Below are 20,622 nucleotides of genomic sequence, written 5' to 3'. Positions count from 1 at the left end.
TTTGAGATAATTAATGTTTCTATGCCATATTCAACTGCTAAACATTTACCCAATACACCATTTTTCAATTTTTCTAATTTTTTTTTAAAACAACTCGTTTTCATCTGTTGTAGACAGGACTCAGTGAATTTATAGAGGTTTAACCAATAGGCTTAAAATATCCCAGTGAATAAAACTATGATTTTTATCATGCCATCAAAAAAATTATGCAGCCTATCCTGCCCTAAAATTATGAAAGCAAATGATATAATTACTGTATTCTTCGCCTTATGTTAAGGCAAATAATACAGTGATGATGTCATTTGTTTTGTTCTATTGCATAGCAGAATAATATAACAAACATTACATAATGTTCTTTATCGTGTGTCCATCAATATTTTTAAAAGTTAATTTTATAATTAGTTTAAATTTATGTAAGTTTTGTGCTACACAAATTGGAAAACCCCAATTAAAAAATCCAGTAAAAACAAACATCAATAAATATACATTTCCTGTTGAAAAAGCCTTATTTGAATAGTGTCTTAGTTTTTTAGTGTTTTTTTTTTTAACTGCCTAGTGTGGATGTAAGCAGACCACAGAGTCAAAGATTTGAAAAATGATGTTACTCTCTCTGAATAATAAATCTTGATGTAATTAATACCCACAAAGAATTAAACTGGGAGATAAGGAAATATTTGGCTATTTTAAAACAATTCCTTTATTAATTTATAATCTAGACATATACTAGTATTTTTAAATTTCACAAATTTGTCTGATAAAATAAAACATATTAATAAATTTCAAAAACTTTCATAATGAATATATTTATATCGTAACTGCTGCATGCTCTATAATACAAACTCACGTAAATTATTTTTTTTAGGGATGGACAGTTGATAGATGCTGATGGAATACGGCTTAAACCATATAAAGCAGTACCAGGTATACTAAGATCCCTTAAAAAATCAAATTTTGAAATGGCTGTAGTCGGAAGAACTGGTGAAGAAGTACTTGATAAATATAACTGGAGAGAATTCTTTAGATACATAATTTTAGAGCCTGGACCAAAAGTTAATCACATTGCTAAGTGAGTATTATTACAATTATTCATCATCACAAATATTATTATTTATATTATTTCTTAATAATTTTATTTAACGATGTAAATTGGAGTTTTTCAAAACACAACACTTAAAAAAAATATTTTCACCAATATTTTTCTTCCTGCATCATATACTAACTTAATCTATTCTTCAATAGAACATGTACAGAGTGTCCGGGTTAAAGATATCAAAAACGTAATGGCTTATATTTAGAAAACCAGTCATCGTAATCTCTTAAACATAGGCTCAATCGACAGAAAATATCTTCAATATTTGTTCTATATACTTTCAAGATCAGCGGAGTACGTAAGCATAGGCAAGCCAACTCACAATACAATTGTAGTCAGTTGAGAAGGTTTAGTGCATGCTTTGGTCAGCGGAGTTTCAATCAGTTACACAGCGTGTAAGTACCGAATGGAATATCAATCCTCCTACATATAAGTATATTTATCAACGATTTTAAGAGAGACTGGAAGCTAGATTTCACAAACTGGAAATCATCCAAAATTTTCAAATTAATGATGAGACTATGAGTCGTGTACATGATGTATTGACTGACAGCCCTGAAAAATTAATTAGGCAGGCTAATTACGAACTGCAAATGTCTCGTTCCACTGTTCACTACATTGTTTATAAGCGACTTCGTTTGCGGGTGTATAAGTTACAACTTCATCACATTAATCCAAATGATCGGCGCCTACGATATCAGTTTGCTGCAGAGGTAATGGACTGTGTCAAAAACAATCCTAATTATCTTGATACATTGTTATTTAATGCTAGGAAAATATTACAACTTTGTTGTCGTTTTTTTAGCTATACAAAAACAAAAAATTAATACTCTTTAAACTTTTGTGTACAAAGAAGTTTAATTAAGCACTGCTTGATTAATCAAACCAGACTGGGTTGAATGAAAAACTAATCAAAAAGTTAATGATTTATCCTAAAAAATATATACTTTTTTTGTATTTAACTTTTGTCTAATATCTCATGATGAAGAGATTATTTTAAACACACAGATCTGTAAAAGGTTTTTTAGATATTTTCTTCTTGCTTTATTGTTAACTGCACAAACTGCTTCAAGAGGATTTTTTCCGTTTTGGGTTAGTGCAATTATGACAGTTGATAATTGAGACAAATGCTATTTTAGCTTTATATAAAGTGAGGTTCCTGGCTGTTAGACAAAATTAAATTGTGACAATTTTTCATAAAATCTTATGTTTCAAACTGGCAGTCTGTAACCCTGTTGCAAAAAGCACTAATAGTTAGCTGACTCATTGAGTCACCATATGGTAAGTGCTCTTTGTATATACTTCCTTATATATATTAACTCTGTTATATATTTATTATACTCTCTATAATTAAATAAATTTGAAAACAAAAGAAAACATGGGAATATACCAGAATTATCTGATTATTCAGTGTTTCTGGTGCAACAGTGTTTATGGTATTGCTAATACAGAAATATTATTTTTGGCACTGACAAAAATAATGTAAAATAAATACAATTGAAAATTTTGTTTGAATATTATTACAAAAGTATTATTCATCAAAGTTGCAACATGTATTAGATATTACATTAGTTCTATCTGGGTTGTCAGAAGTAATGTTGGTTTGAGACAGGGCTTCATACAGATCTACACATCTCAGGAATGGTCGAACTGAGACTGTACAAGACTGCACTTTATTTACACTCATACATTTCATCCTCTGAAGTATTATCTAAACAGTAATTACCAAAGGCTAAATAGGGAAAAGAAAGGACTTCATAGAGGTAACAAAAAACCAGCTGCCAGTCCAACAATCAATTCCCATTCTGCATATCATTTAAATTTTATAAACTTTGACAAAAATAAATACTTTTTTTTATTAATTATTATATTTTTATTTCCACTTTATTATTTCAATTTTGTTATAGTGGTCAATTTGTTAAATTCTGTACAAAATTAGTAAAATCTACTAGCAAATGAAATGTATTAATTAATTACAGTGAAATAAATAAGGGTATATAAAAAAGAAAACACAAGTAAGGTATTGAATATAAAATATAAATTAATTATCATGAAATATTAATAATAATATAATTTATTAACACAAAATTAAAATCTCATTATAAATTATACTAACTAAAGGTAATAGGTGAAAGCTTCAACAACACCTACATAGATTTGTATAAATAGATAATAGTTGGAACATTGATTACATCATTACTTCATAGATTAGCATAAATTGTGTTTTAAAAATAAAGAATAAAATATTGTAAGGCCATAAAAAATAACAACATATTTTTGAACATAAAATAAAATTAACTTTAACATTAATAGTTGCTACATAGTTTAATATGTTTGTAAACTGTAATGTATTACTGGAATGATTAATTCTAAAACTTATACTCTGGTGTTCCTGACACTATTAATATTAATTCGACAAATTACAATTATTTAATCTGTTGAAAGATCAGTATGAAAATATTTATAAAATAAAAAAAGAAATTGTAACGCAAACAATTTTAAATTGAATCACTAAATCATACATGCAGTGTTTGCATTACAACTAAAAACACTAAAAAATGTTGAAATTTATTATGGGTAGAACCTTAAAATTGTTCAAAAGAACTTTACTACAGAAGCCTGGGAGACGGAACACTTGTAAGTTAACATTTAAAAAACAACTTAATTTAAATTACAGAATCAACACACAAAAGATTTTTTTCAGAGCTGTTCCATCAATAAATTAATTCAATATTATTAATCATCACAAATCAAAATTATTAACTGAATTGTTTAAAATTAAGCCAACTAAAAAAAATTAATTTTCATAAAAATTAAAGTCATTTTCATGATGTGCATTAATTTTTATGTATATAAAGACGTTTCATAGGTTGTAAATTAAAGGAACTAAAGGTATCAGGGAACTTAAAAGGAATTAAAGGCCTTAAACATTTTCTTCATTATAGGAACCATTTTTTGCTCAGGGCTCTTAGTTTTTCTGTAAATTAAATTTCAAGAATAGTGCAGAGAATGTTGGATTTTATTAAAGAGGCGAAAAATATAATTTATTTAAAAAATTCTATCTTGGTCAAATTTATATTAAATTGAATGGTTCTAAACTGATACATCTCAAATTAATTTAAATTTTGTGAAAATTAAACATGTGCACTTTGTTTTTTTCTTCTTGATCAATGGTTTCCAAGCTATTTAAAAAAAAGACTGCTACACATTAAAAAAAAAACCTCTTTCACATTAAAATTCAAAATATTTTTGGTGACATATCAACGACAAATAGGATGTAATTTAAGATCCATTTTAACAATAAAACCTTAATTTAATAAAATGTGCATTTTCAAAATTTTTATATCAGGTTATTAGCTTAATCACTTTTACAACTTCTTTAAAATCTAATTCTGCATTTCAGTGACTAAGTGGATATGAAAGTAATGTTAATCAAATCTTTATAATGTATAAAGTTGGAATTTAAATATAAAAAGCTGATGAAGTAAAAAATTGAGCTATTATAAACTAGTTCACAAAAAGTAATATATATATATTTTACCTTAAAATAATATCATTCATGATATACAAATAATTTGCAGTTTACACTGATTATATTAATTTCTCCAAAAGATACATTGAATGCATCATAAATATATAAAAATATAAAAAAATAATAATAATAGCAAAATATTACAAAAAATAATTTATAAAGGAAAATGTCAATGTATCAAACAATATTAAAAACGCAATAAACATTAAATTCTTAATTTAATTTTTAAACACATGAATAAATTTTATTCATAAAATTATTTAAGTAAATTACATCAACATCCTATTCCTTAAAAACAATAACTTTCAGCTGGTTCAGTTGGCATTCAGAGGGTTGTTGATCTGACATTTAAATTCTTGGATTAGAATGCTGAAAGCCAGGTATCCTCTGAGATTTTGACATACTGCTAATTTCTTTTGGTTAAGTTTTTCTTCAAAAACAGAAACATGAATCACTTTACCAATATCAGGGCCAATAAAAATACTCTAAATTTGGCTTCACCTAATTGTAGAAAGTTTTCTAAATTGTTTGAAACCTTCACCTTCCTTATCAAAATATTTCATTAATCCTAAATTGATGTGAAGCGAAAGAAGAAGAATCATCATTAACAACTTGGATTCAATAAGAATCCAAGTTGGTCATATGAGATATTTTGATCACCTGGTTCAAGAGACGGTCTTTTTGTCAGTATTTCTTTTAAAAATGTTGTGTTGCTCTGTTATCTCATAAACATTAAAAAAAACTGCAATGTTTTGTAAACAAACCTTGAAGGTCTACTAATTTTGCTATGATTTTCAACTTACCAATTAAACCATTTTAGAATGACAACCATGTTATTGTACGTTTCTTCCACAAAAACTGAATAGCAACTGTTGTACATGCATGACTTCTTATTTTCATTGTGGAGTAAAACTGCCTTATGATATGTTTAGATGAATCAATAAAACAGTGGCATTGTTTAGTTTTATGGTCTATTCCTACTTTAATCATTCATCCATATAAACCAAAACATATATAAAAAGGACCCTCCATTTTATAGAATACTAAGAAAATAGCATTTATTTTTCTAAAGGATGTAATCCTTGTTTCATCTACTTACAAATTCCACTCTTGCAGTTGAGAGCTGAGAAATTCAACCTGCTGTTTAGATAGGCCCAAGTCATACATCGTATTTTTTAATTCATTTTGATGGATAAGATGGGGTTCACTGTATATCTGAGGAGTATAAATAGGATCACAAGTGTTCTTGGAAAGATTTATATTTTCATCACTGTCACTAAATTTTGAAATATTAATATCATACCACTTCAATGGCACATGGCAGATTAAAATTTTAATTTCTATTTATTTTTTATATATTTCTGTGTTCATAAGTCAAGGTAACATTCATCAAAATGACTGATAGACTGATTGATAGACACGCCGTACCACAGGGATGGCAAATAGCAGTGAGCTTCTGCTGGCCTTCAGCCACTAACTCGTCATATATAACCTTACACAATAAACATTAGGAACCCCTTTATACAACCAAAATACAAAAAAGATACACATTTTTACTTCTTTTGTTTTAGATCCAAATTCAAAACATCCACAAACACAAAAATTTATCTGGTGAATTTTTACAAGATCTGTGGTGATAACTAGATGTTTTGAAAGTAAATTGCATGTAAGAAAAACACACGACCACGCTGAATAATAGCTGTCTCCCTCTACTAGGACTAAACACAGACATCATTTTAGTACCTCCACTAACAACTTGCAAAGTGGCCAACTGCGATGTATTGTAAATATTAAATTATGGTAGCATATAACAATCAATGACACAGTGACACCCACAGAGAGGAAAGCTTTTTCATACCCAAAATATAATGAACATGGTCCATTGAGATGTCTGCAATGTCACGCACCTTAAATCAGCAATCATTTAATACCACATAGTGGACTTTTGTGACAATTTTATCATGTCTTAGCAGTTTTTGGGCATCCTGAGCATTCATATTCTAGAATGGATGTACGACCTTATTTAGATTTAGCATCCAGCTTTCAATTTAAAAAGATCCCATCACTTAATTTAGTATATAAATAATAACTTATTGGCAAACACTTACATAATAATTTACAGGTGTTGAAAATTATGTCCATTCATTTCTATACACTTGTCAACACATTTGACCATGTCCTGGCTACTCTTGTTAGCTGTATTTTGTTTATTTCTGGATGGCATTGGTAATGATTTTCTTCAATTCCTTCAGTGTGTGGATTGCTCCTCTAAACAATTTCTTTTAAGTAACCCCATAGAAAGAAGTCTAGGCCGATCAGCGAATCTTGGTGGACAAATCCTTTAGAAATGATTCTTCCACTGAAAAAATCCTGCAGCTTCTCTGCAGTAGAGTGAGTTGTATGTCAAGTGGCGAAGTCCTTTTGTTATCAGCAGTCATGTGATCATCCTCTTGCAGTAAGGCTAAGAACTATTGAATAATTTCTTGGTAGATGGCAGCATTGTTTTTTTTAAAAAATCAAGGGTCCTATTTGTAATCTTGAAACCGCATACTATACATCTATTCTTTGTGGGTATAGGGGAGATTCAAAGAAAATGTGAGCGGTTTTTAGTACCCCAGGTCTGGTAGTTCTGATTATTAACATATCTACCAAGGCGAAACCACGCTTTATCTATGAAAAACACTTGATGTAAATACCAATGTTACCTCAAATGAAGTTCTTGAACCATTGACAGTAGTAGTGTTTTGGTCTTCATCGTGGTCAGGCATGGCATTTTTCATACACTATTAAAATTTTGTCTTGTATTCCCATGCACAAGCCTCGAGTTTATATGGTGAATTAATCAAATCAAAAAAATGACCTTTAGCATAATCAGGATCACTTCGCTCATGGAAAACCTGAATTCAATACGGATAACATTTCAGCATTCTTCTCACTGAAGAATGAGCTGAACCTAGTGAAATATTCTTTTTCCAGCTTAGTCTTCAGATTTATGAGGAGATCTTATAACTGCCACTTTAATTCCTGTGTGACCTGCATTGTTAAAACTGACCTGTATTGGGATGTTTCTGGTCTAACACTGAATCTGTTTTACAAAATTGTTTAACTAACTTTAGAATAACATTTTTTAGTGGTGCTTCCTTTTCAAATTTCTTCCTGAACTTTTGCTAACACAAAATATGACATTTCATCTCTAAATAATTTTCCATCACGAATACATGCTCTTCAACAATTAACTGCATTTTAACAAACAACACACAATTATGCAACATTGTTTAAAAGTCAATGCTCGACACAGGCTGGCAATACTCAAATGTGCAGGCAATAAACAGTCCGCTCCATTCCAGCTCTAGTCGTTCAACATCTTCCACATTATTTTACTCATCTCATACCAATACATGCACTTTAATAAAAATATGTATCTAGTATAAACTACTGAGTGATGGGGGCCTCATTAACTTGAACACTTTCTACTATCAAAAACAAAGGGGAAGAATCCTTTAAAGTGAAATCTAAATCTTTTTGTATGTCCTCAGTATTAAACCTTTTAAAACAAAATAGTTTATAACAGCTGGAACTTCAATTTCATCCAGTTTTCAGAAAGTGCCAAAACTTCTTTGTTTTACTCGATCGCCGCAAATAAGCAACTAATCTCAAGTGTCCAAAATTTCAAGCATTCCATCAAAAGGATCAAACTTGATAAATATCATAATAATTTGATTATAATGGCTATATGTAATATAAATAATACACACACACACACACACACACACACACACACACACACACACACACGCACACGCATACGCATACGCATACGCATACGCATACGCATACGCATACGCATACGCATACGCATACGCATACGCATACGCATACGCATACGCATACGCATACGCATACGCATACGCATACGCATACGCATACGCATACGCATACGCATACGCATACGCATACGCATACGCATACGCATACGCATACGCATACGCATACGCATACGCATACGCATACGCATACGCATACGCATACGCATACGCATACGCATACGCATACGCATACGCATACGCATACGCATACGCATACGCATACGCATACGCATACGCATACGCATACGCATACGCATACGCATACGCATACGCATACGCATACGCATACGCATACGCATACGCATACGCATACGCATACGCATACGCATACGCATACGCATACACATACACATACACATACATATACATATACATATACATATATATATATAAAAACTGGAAAATAATAAATTACCATCACATGTATGATATCTAAAATATAATGTACTAGACAGTATATATAACATAACAGCGACATTAAGAAAATTTGTTAAAAATTTGAAAAATGTTGTCAGTCTCATTATACAATAATAGTAGTTTTCTCTCAGCCATCAAAATCAAATATCAGTTAACTTGACATGAAACACAACCTACTACCTACTTCTACCTACCTTCTTAAAATGGGATGGTCATTCTCAAGAATAACCAACATTCATTTATTTAGCCTTTTAGAAAAAAAAAAAGCTTTGAAGGTAACTCCTGTACTCAGAAGGTTTATATGCATCACAGAATAGGAAAGCCTGGGACAGTGAAGCAGTAAATTTATGTATCCATTTCAACCATGATTTTAAGAAATTGTAAAAATTTTAATTTGTTTAGTTGAACTATTAAACAATATAAATATCTTTTACAATTTTTTTTTCCAAATATCAATGTTTTCTCAGCGACACAAATTTCTAGATCTGAGAAATCTGCATAAACATCTTAAATAATTTATTTTATTGAAAACTTTTAAAGGCTGAATTGCATTTATGAGTTTTTTGAATTTTGAAAGCGCTATCAAGTTTGATTCATTGAAACAAGCCCCACATATACTAACAACAAATGAAAATCTTACTTATAAACAATAAAGAATGCACACTTGAAACACTTGAGTAATTCATAATATAAAAAAGCACAAAACAAGTTTACTGCAAAATATTTCTTCAAGGTTAATGTACTCACAGTCTACAATAAACAATTAAATACCAGCATGAAAAGAGATTTTCATTTTGATATTGAAGCAAAAATTAATAAAACATATTTTTTCCTATTTGCAATATTCCTGAAACCTTTTTAGAATATTTGTTAAGATTTTATTAGTAAAATACTTAATTGTATTATCTTTTTCAATCAGATTTACCACCAGGTCCACTCACCAACAAATATATTTCAAAAGTTTCTAAAACCCACTTCCAATTTTCACTTAAAAACTTTGATGTGCATTACAAAGAAATTATCATCTTGACCTTGAAAGAAGATTATTGTTATTTCAACGCAATAAAATAAAACGCATCAATTAAACTATTTGAACCAATATTATATTTATTAATGATACAATACTATCTATGATTTGAAACAGGATATTTAAATTACCAATATTAACGTTATAAATAACTATGAGAGATTAGTTCACTGTCTGAGATTATATAAATCAGTAACGTTAGTTAAACAAAGACACATAAACACTGAAGTATAACCTACCTTAGGTGGTTCTGGAAGCTAAACAGAAAAAAAGAGAAAGACACATAACTAATATTTTTCAGCCTAAATGTAAATGTGCTAACCATACAAACTTCATAAACTATCTTTCCAAACTATCATCATTGAGGCTGTATCTGTAACTTTGTGTTGCACACAAACAGCTTAGTTTCTACTCAGATAGTAGATTGATAATTACTATTATAGATTAGTATAAAAAACTATTGAGATACCATAAACCTAACTGATATTGATAAAAACCTACTGAGAAAAATTTGTAAAAACTGTATCTTTTCTTAATTCTTTTAATATGGTAAGTTAAACTTACCATCGATTTTTGTGGATCCCGCATCTTCAATTGGTATTTAATTTTGTGATACATCGAAATAAACCATTTTTGAATTTGTTGACAATCCAAAATTAACTAATCTATTTATGGTGTTTGATGGTTTAAATTTCATTTAATATTAAATTTTATTAGCACAGTGGTCAATATATTAATTTATGTATATAAATAATGGCATTCATGCATCTTGAAATTGTTAGGTAACACCTTTTAGTCTATTGAGTAAAAGTTTGGTGTCCAGATGGTCCATTCTAAACTTTACTGGTAAAAAATTAAACTGTGATGTCAAAAAATACACTTTTTAGGTTTGGTGTATATTTATCTTGATAAATTTGCCATAAACAAGCCAACATGTTGTAGATAATTTAATTCTTAGTAAATAAGTAATTCAAAAGTCAATTGAAAACATAGTTTTATTTATTTAAATCAAAAGTGACTAAAAGTGGCAAAAAATTGCAGTGAACAAAACCTAAATTTAAAAATCATGGTGAGAAAATGCTTGAAAAATAATGACATTTATGTATTTTGTATATGTACTTATAGAAACTGACGAATAAAGGGGTTCCTACAAGAACATCTGTGAATAAATAATTGACAATCATATCCATCCAAAATTGTGTGTGGGTATGACTAGTCACTGGCTGAATAAATATTGCATTTTAAAATCAAAAAACATGAAAAAAATTCTATTAAATGAGTTTTGAATTATGGAACCATGACGATAGTATTACCCCAGTGAATTTACTGTACAATGATCACACCTATTCTTTAGTATTGCCGCATATATGCAACACTAATCCTTTATAGTGTTAATGAATTCTTTTGTTTTCCAAAATTCAACTTACATGACACCTTCTTTTTTCCTTTGCCAATTTCAGGTTTTTTTGTAAAACATAACCTACATTTCGCTGGTTATATACAAACTATTTATTTGAATGAATTTCAAGTAAAATAATTTTAATTTTCAGTTTGACTCATGGGTGAATATAATTTCATAAGTTTTCAGTTACCTTTCATCTAAATTATTATCCTAAAGAGTGATTTGAATGAAATTGTGGAGATAATACTGATGCTGATTTTAGGTTGGTCAATTTAACTGGATGCAAATCCAGCGATTTACTTTTCTTCTCTCGTACACGTGAAGAACTTGAAGCAGTTAAAAATTCGGATTTAGAAACATATGTCTGCTGTCTTGGTTTACCTTCAATGAAGAAGGTTCAAGAAGAACTTCGTAATTACCTTTTAATTCAGCAGAAATTAGCAGAAGATTATGTGGATAAACAAAATTCATCATAATAATCATAATCACAATAAAATAACTGCCTTTAATATTGGTAGAACAGCAGCAGAAGTAATATTAATTCATAGTACTAGTTGACTAAATGTAATTTTTTTTAATTAACTGAGCTAATAAAGTATTTCTAGTGACTTTCTTGCACTGATTTCATATTTATTACTTAGGTTTTTCTAGATGGCAGAATTTTTAATTAACATTGAATAAAAAACTTTGAAATTTTGTTTTCTTAAAAATTACTTCTATGTATACAAATACCTAAAATGTGTAATTTACTGATATTTTAGTTTGTGTACTCCTGATTAACTATTGAGTAGTAATCTGCTAGTAGGCTAAGATTCTACTTTCCATAGTAGTGGGTTCCCCACTACTTGTTGATAAACCTCGTAGAAGATTTTGCTAGATTCATACATTATTTTTGAAAGATTTTGTGGAAAAATGTCCGAAAGTGAATACAAGAATAAATAATTTTTAAAGATCTATGCAACCCACTACTTTCTAAACAATATTTAAAAAACTACTCAAAAGAAAACTGCTTCTACTTGAAATTGTTTATCACCCATACAGCAGGATTAAAAAAAAAAAATTTACAGTACTGCTTTATTACTCTAGTAGAGGGTGTTGTTAAATCTGAAAGACAACAATCAATTGAACTTATGGTAACTCCATTTAGGAAGCTTTTTATCATAATGACAAGATTAATAAACAAACTAAAAGCAACTGATAATTCTATAAACTAATGAATCATACAGTATGAAAATAAATTAAAAATTTATATTAACATCATTACTTACCCATCAAAGGTATGACACTGAAATAAATTGTTTTGAGAGATGCAAAAACAGTGCTTTTAACATATACACTTGTTTTTAAATTGTGTGTTAAAAATAAATAGATAAAAAAAAATGAAGCCACTAGAACAAATTTTGAGATTATATTAAATTCAGTCAAAAAATATACAAAAATCTGCTAAAATTATTCAGATAAAATCTTTGTTGACTAGTGAAATATCGTACAAATTTTCTGCAATTATCCTCTATCCAGGTCAATATAAATTCTCTACTAACCAATGTTTACTTTCAGAAATCTCACATTTATAAATACAATAGAGGTAAATTATCAAAAAAAATTCATGTACCAATATATTTACAGATGTTCAATTTAAAAGTAAATTGCCCCATAATTAATCTTTTTTTTTTTTTTTGCTTACTTTCATATTTTCTGGATAGCACCATGACAATGTTTATGTTTTGCTTCTCCAGGATGTGTGGATTGCTTCTGTAGATAGACTCTCTTAAATTCCTTTCTGAGAAGAAGTCTGGAAAAATAAGAAAAAATAGGAGTTCATGGTCTAATAACATTTTTTTTTTTTTATTAAAAATTACACAGCACAGCATCAAAACTTACCACATGTACGTGTTCCACTGTCATAGCAGTATAAATAGTTTCACTGTTATTATTCAAAGGAATAAATTATAGAATAATTTCTTGGTACTCTTCAGATTTATGATGCTTTCAAGAAATAAAGGGGCAATTAATTGTTACTTTGAATTACTTTATAATTTGAAACTTTCATTTGATGTGAATAGCATTTTGGCACTGCTTCACAGTATACTGAATCTACAAAAATATTTTTTGGTAAGGTTAATTATCTAAAATAAGGAACTGAATTACTTTTTTCAGTTGGTTTTATTAGTATGATATAGTTATATTGCGGAAAAAGCTTTATAAAACTGTAACTGGAATGTAAAAACTAAATCTCATCTGCTTCCATGTGAATAAATTTTGTTAATTAATAATTTTGAAGGTTTGAGGCATCAATCCTTCTGCTGCTTGAACAGCATGCAGTACCTCTAATGTTAATACTGACTTCTATAAGTATATTTCTTATAAAATATTACACCTGTTCAATAAATGTTAATTGGCTTCTCAAGTTCATGTTTTACTATGCTTCTTGCTCAAACTTTTCAGTAAATTTTTAACAATGATAAACAAACGTTTTTGTTAGAAAAATGTTTAAAAATTCAAAAAGAAATAAAATTTAAAGTGTATGTGAAATTAATTTTACAAAATAAATATAATATACTTTATTAATGGCATATCTTCTGTTATCTGCGCTTAGAACACATAATTACAGTAGGTGTCTATCTTGTCAACAATCAGCTTCATACCTATTAACAAGAATTATTTGCATGGAAGTAGAGAGATCTAATCTTTACATTCCAGCTACAGTTTTATAAAGCTTTTTTGCACAATATAACTGCATCATACTAACACAACAAACTGAAAAAAGTAGGATGAAATTATAGTCCACTTTCAACTTGAATATCTTATATATAAAATTTTTAGGACTTATTATCAATAAAGCAAGATAAGCATACTCTGCTTTGCTTTGGTAATAACTCACTTCATGTTTTGCATTTAATAAATATTATAATTCTAGTTCAATTTTTATTAAATATCTTTTCTTTTTTTTTAGCTGATGAATTTATTTATGCAGTAACTTTAAATGTCTGCAAATGAGCATATAATATAAAGACTAATATTTTTAGACATTTCTTTTCAGTTATTTTTTCATTTTAATATTGTTTAAAAACAACAGTCAACAAACTGACTTGTAATTTTTTACATGGATATTTATCATTGAGATTTAAGTTTTTAAATTTTTAAATCTACAAAATGCAAGTTACATTTATCAATTTCAGCCTATATTTAAAACAAAATAATAAACTATTTAGTACTTAAAGTTTACATAGACTAATCTTTTTTCCTTTTCATTAGTAAATCTGACTGTTGTTTAAAAGTTTAGCTGCATGTAATTACTTAGAATGAGATTTTTAAAGTATTATTAATACTTTCATATCCAAATGCTACATGATCAAACAAGTAGAAACTTTTATTTAATTTCATTAAATAATCATATTACTAATACAAATTATATTCAATATAAACATTTGTAAGAGCACCTACAAACAAAGAGAAGCACATTCCATGTGTTACAATATTCAATACCACTCAGAAAATTTTTTTATGTCAAAGCATTGATAATAAAATGTGGTTTTCATTGATGTCGGTAGTGAATGACATTATGTAAAGACTAATTTTTACTTGTCCAGCAATGGGAATTTTTAGAATGTCTCAAAAAGATATTAAATAAAATTAAAAGAAACTAAACAGAATGAGAAAACTATTGCATAACAGCTAATATGAAAAAAAAAAAACAATAATTCATTACAAACAATTGTTATGGAATTATCCAGAATAATCTATCAATCAATAAAACAGTATGTTTAAATTAAACTAAATGTATTTTGATGTAAATAATTTTGTATCAAGAATTGTTATCTTATTGAGTGTATTTAAAATACATGCAGTAGATATTATACTATCATACATGTGACATATTTTCTTAAAGCATTTACTGAATTTAATAACTCATCAATTATTGGTATCTGTCATTATTGCTTGTTATTTCTCCTACTTTTATTTGTTCCTTGATAGTTGTTTAAATCTGTAACCCATTACTCCAACATACAATGAGAAGTTAAAAAATAATAATGTAGTAAAAGCAGTTTATCTTTATATACCCTTGAGGAATTGTGTTTCATTTGATGATAATTAACATCCTTCTTTTATCTGAAAGCAATATTTTACCCCCTATTTATTGAGCAGTAAGACACAGAATGTGATAGAGCTAACATTGCTTAAATTTGTAGCACAATTCCACAATATGTATAATTTTACCACTCCGTACAGAGAGTCCAACGAAGAAACTTTCAATCCTAATTCTACTGGTGAAAATAATGAAAAATGTTCATACAAACATAAATCTGGACGTGCTTAGTTTTTGAGTTGTGGCTAGCGGAAAATTTCACTCAGATTTCAGCTCTTTTAATAAAAAAAACCCCTACTTTAATTTTTGGGATCAAAATTAGAGAAAAAATGTTGGTTTCTTAGGTAATTTGAGCTAGGAAATAGAATAAAACAGGTCCCAGAACTGTAACTCCAGTAGTTTTTATAAACACAAGTTTTCCAGTAAAACATAAAATTTGGTGTTGAAAGGCAAGTTTTTTTTTGACTGACTTTTACGCTTAGTTATAATTGCTTATAAATGTGGAGATTTAGTAAAAAAATTGTAGAGAATAATGCTGAGAAAATTAATCTAAATGCAGCCAATAAAAAGTAAATGAAAACTTTTAAAAATTGCTTTTTGGTGAAGTGACACAGATGAAAAATATACAGAAAATTGTATTATTCTTTGTGTACCTAATAAACATTATTCTTCATATAGTAAAAGAAAAAAAGAATAAAATACATTAAGTTACAAATTGTAACAGGATAACAAACCTCAGTTGCAGTAACTGTTTGAAATTCTCTCCTTCACAATGTACACAGCACTTGCCCGATATAATATTTCCAGTGGCTTTGGTATCATCTCAGATTCATTTTATAAATTCAATAGCATTTTGTATTTTAATGAGTAACTCTTCTTTAGTATTAACTTTTTGTTGGTATACTATTTTTTTTCATTTTCTAGTGTATTGTAATCATTTACTAGTGGCGTTAAGTCACAGGTGATTGTGGTGGCCAATTGATTGGTCCACCACATCCAATCCAGTTTAAGAAATTAAAATTCAACTGATTTCCAGCTACTAAAGAAAGATGTGTTGTTGCACCATCATTCTGAAAAATCATTTGCACTCTAGTTTGTAAGTACATCCTCCAAAAAATTCCCACAATTTTATCATAAATAATGCCACATTAAACATTAATGTGAATCTATGTTGGAAACCTGTTTCCACAGTAGCACGTGAATTGTCTTCGCTCCATAACTTAGTATTTATAAAATTGAAGACGACTCCGTTTCTCATAAAAGTGGTTTTATCAGTAAATAAAATTGAATTTTGCTTATCAGCGTTGTCTAGAAGCTAATGATAGAAGTTTAACCAGTGAGGGTAATCTGTGGGCCACAAACTTTGAACCTTCTGCAGGTGAAATGGATAAAGATTTTCTTTTCGTAGGATGCACCATACTGTTTTTTGACAAACCAGTGCGACATGAAATTTGCCTTGAACTAGTGCCTGGGCTACACTGAATCACACGATGTTCATCATTAGCATGATGATTTTCACCATAAAATAACCCTTTTGTTCATAAATGCTGATACACCAAAGAATGTTTGTTATGTACAGAAAGAATAATATAATTTTTTATCTGTTTACTTCAATAAAAAATTGATTTTTAAAAGTTTTTATTTAATTTTTATTGGCTGTATTTACATCAATTTTCTCAGAATTAAATTCTTTACAAGTTTGTTACTAAACCTTCCACATTTATTATTCATTTAACAAAGCTATTATACTACAAACCTAAAAAAACCTGTCTTTCGACACCAAATTTTATTTTACTGGAAAACTTTCTTGTTTTACTTTTTTGATAAACTAAACGTACTAGAAAACTTGTGTTCATAAAAACTGCTGGACTTTTTTTATCATATTTCCCAGCTCAAATTATATAATCACTAACTATACTCCATAATTTGAGTCCCAAAAATTATGGTAGGGCTTATTTTATTAGAAGAGCTGAAATATTTCGTTAGCTGTAACTTGAAAACAAATTGTTTCCAGACCTATGTTTATATGAACTTTTTTCATTATTTTCACCAGTAAAACATGTCCCGATAGTCTCTTTGTGGGACACTCTGTATATGAAAATTGTTCTTCTAGGTTACTTTTTGGTTAACTAAGTGTTCAGCTTATATTCAATATGAAGTCACTTCAATCTAAAAATGAGCTGCATAACTGAAAAGTCTTATGAAAGAATAATTTTAATGTAATTAAATGTGCTGTTTACAATTTTTAATAATTCTATTTTGTATTCTGCCTTTTTAAATTATTGTGGAATATTTATTTAAATATGTTAATATTAGGGAGAATGCAAAGGGAAATACCCCTTCTAATAACAAGTTAGAGAATATTTATAATAATAAATGTTTTTCTTCAGTTGCTTTAATTACTTTGACTAGCCTCTCAATATTGACATTATTAATAAGAAATTGGAATTTATTCTAAATTATATGTCATTAGCATGTAACTAGAATCTGGAAATTCAACTGTTGATTTTGAATATCATAATACATTTTAATTACTCGATGTAATTATATTTATAAAAATTACAGTTAAATAAATATTTAAGAAAGATATTCCTAAATACTCTACCCAATGGTTTATACATGTTTACAGTAATTATAATGAACAAAGGTTTAAATCTATTTTACACAATCAATGCGTCAATGTTATATGAATCTCTAAGTGTCTCAGATTACAATATTCATTAGGATTACATTCCTAATTAAGATGTTTAAAATAATTAAAAAATTATTATGGCACAATTTAGATCTAGTTGTATTTTGAATGTTCTGATTTCTTATAGAAAATTTATATTCATGTAGTTTGGTAAATCATTCATTTATTGTGCAGAGCATAACGTATTAATTATTGTGTAAATGTAATAAAATATCAGTATTCTGATGGGTAATCATTAATGCTTGTCCTCAAGTGTGAGAAGCTGACAGTTTGAAATCTGGTCCAGATTACTTACTTTAACACAAACAGCTTCTCAAAACTGTCCCATCCACAATTTTATCATTATTTTCTAAATAATAAATCTTTAATTAAAGATTTTAATTAAAGGGCTTCTTATTAATGTACCAAGCTGCAGGTACAGCTGCCTACATGCCTCAAATCAAAAAAGCCTTACTAGATGTAAATTTATTTACTTATTCATATATATAACTGATATAGTTACAGGTTTTTTTTTATTAATAAGAAATTAATTTTTTATCGTGTGCAATTCCCAACAGTCACTAGCATTTGAACCCAAAATATATTAATGTTAAGAAATTTCCAGAATGATAAATCTATCAATTTATTTAAATAAATAAAAGAACATCATAGAGAAAAACAAGATATTTTTACGTGCTAATTATTTATTGTAATTTTTTCATATGAATTAAAGGAGAATACATTTACTTTTCAATTATCATCTAATTAATATTAATTTACTTACAATAGAATCAGGATTAATTTCTGGATTATAACACATGAGATTACATTGAGTGAAAAAAAAAAAATAACCTAGTAATGATTTTACAGAAGCATTATATCTGTGAACTGTACATAGGTTGTGCAAGATGTCGAAGATAATACCTGAAGAAATGTTGTTCTACGCACATGAGTATGATGAAGCCGTATCTATTGCTAAAAACAGAACAACATCCGTTTATGTTAACAGAGAATTTAAAAGCGAATTTTTCATGTATGGATTAACAAACTATTTAAACAATATTCAAAAATTTGTTCGTAATCCACATAAATCTTTTACTCTTGTACCTTCAAGATATGATTAAAAAAAAAAAAATATATATATATATATAGATATATATATATATATATATATATATATATATAGGATATATATATATATATATATATATATATATATATATATATATAGATATATATATATATATATATATATATACATAATTAATGATATAATTTACCTTTTAAGCTAAGATTACAGATTTATTAAAAGAATATCATTATAACAAAACACTTTTTACCACAATTTGTAAAAATAGGTATACATCTCATTATATAAAGAATAATACATTTTTAACAAAAAGAACTAAACTTAAACAAAGGCTCACTGCTTTACAAAACTATACTTCAGATTTTTAATTGATTGATGTTTTAATCATACACCTAAAGTTCAGCAACTTTACAGAATAAAAATTAATAACAAAATTATACACGTATTACATTATACTTCAGAAGTAAGTTAGTTTTTGCAGTGTTATCACATCACTTGCCATTTGCTCATTAGTGGCATTGCCAAAAATCACGTTAACTCAGTCACAAAGTATTATTTGTTTTCATTTGATGATTTTTATAATAAGCATTCGGGAAATTTTTTACATTTAGGACTATCCATCTACAAATACATTCAGCTTATAATCAGAACAGTTTGATCAAATTTTCACATTTCCAGCTTCTTTTGTTCCAAGAGTTACATCATAAATATAATATTACTTGCATTTCTGTAAATCAAGCACAATTAAAAATAATTTAAGCTGTTGAATGTTTTCAAATAAAATGTTATATTTTAATATTTAATACATAATCTAATTATTTTATAAATTTGTATATTTTTGTTTTAGTCATACGTTTAATTTAATAAATTCTTTTTTTTATTGCACTAATTGATTTATTTTATTCATAGTTCAAAGTGAACTTCAAGGAAATATTTTAAAAAAAAGTTATTTGGTTTACATGATTCAGTTGTTTCAAATCTTATTGCAATTGCTAAAGTTATGTATATTATAATTTTAGACAGAAATTTATATTTAACTATGTTTAATCACTTCATAATTTAAACATTGCCATGTAAAAGGAGACCCCAACTTATATATCTACTTTAATAAATAATTTAAGAATATGGTTGGTTATTATTAACCTTCAAGTTATATCTGTCTTATCAAAACATTCACATACGAGGGTTGAGAGATACACTTTTTCCAATGATCTTCTAACCTCTTTAACCCTTCCAAATAGCAGCTGGCATCTTTCTCCGCAAAATAGGCATTTACATACACGATAAACTCCTCGTCTGATGAAAATCTCTTTCCTCCAAATGAAACTTTAAGGTTAGGAAACAAGAAAAGGTCAAGAAGGGGCCAGATCTAGTGAGTGGTCAACCAATTCAAAGTGCAATATGTGAATTTTAGCCATGGCAACTGTCAAAGTGTGAGCA

General features: G+C 28.1%; 1 protein-coding gene across 4 annotated transcripts in view; it reads left to right on the top strand.

Moving 5' to 3' along the window:
- LOC142328586 (magnesium-dependent phosphatase 1-like) overlaps nucleotides 1-19,221 on the top strand; it is a 52,618-nt gene extending 33,397 nt beyond the window's left edge. For 3 of the 4 annotated variants that reach the window (XM_075372360.1, XM_075372358.1, XM_075372356.1), the window contains 2 exons: nucleotides 863-1,066; nucleotides 18,991-19,221. In XM_075372360.1, the coding sequence (XP_075228475.1) occupies nucleotides 863-1,066; nucleotides 18,991-19,216 (430 nt within the window). In that variant the 3' untranslated portion in view covers nucleotides 19,217-19,221. Of the gene's footprint in view, nucleotides 1-862; nucleotides 1,067-11,596; nucleotides 11,985-18,990 lie in introns of those variants that run through there. The other variant, XM_075372359.1, reaches the window with a different exon arrangement.
- Nucleotides 19,222-20,622: the final 1,401 nt, after the last annotated feature.

The sequence above is a fragment of the Lycorma delicatula genome, chromosome 8 (assembly GCF_047948215.1).
Source record: "Lycorma delicatula isolate Av1 chromosome 8, ASM4794821v1, whole genome shotgun sequence".
Lineage (NCBI taxonomy): Eukaryota > Metazoa > Arthropoda > Insecta > Hemiptera > Fulgoridae > Lycorma > Lycorma delicatula.
Note: the sequence above shows the minus strand (reverse complement) of the source record. Positions and strands in the feature narration are given on the sequence as shown.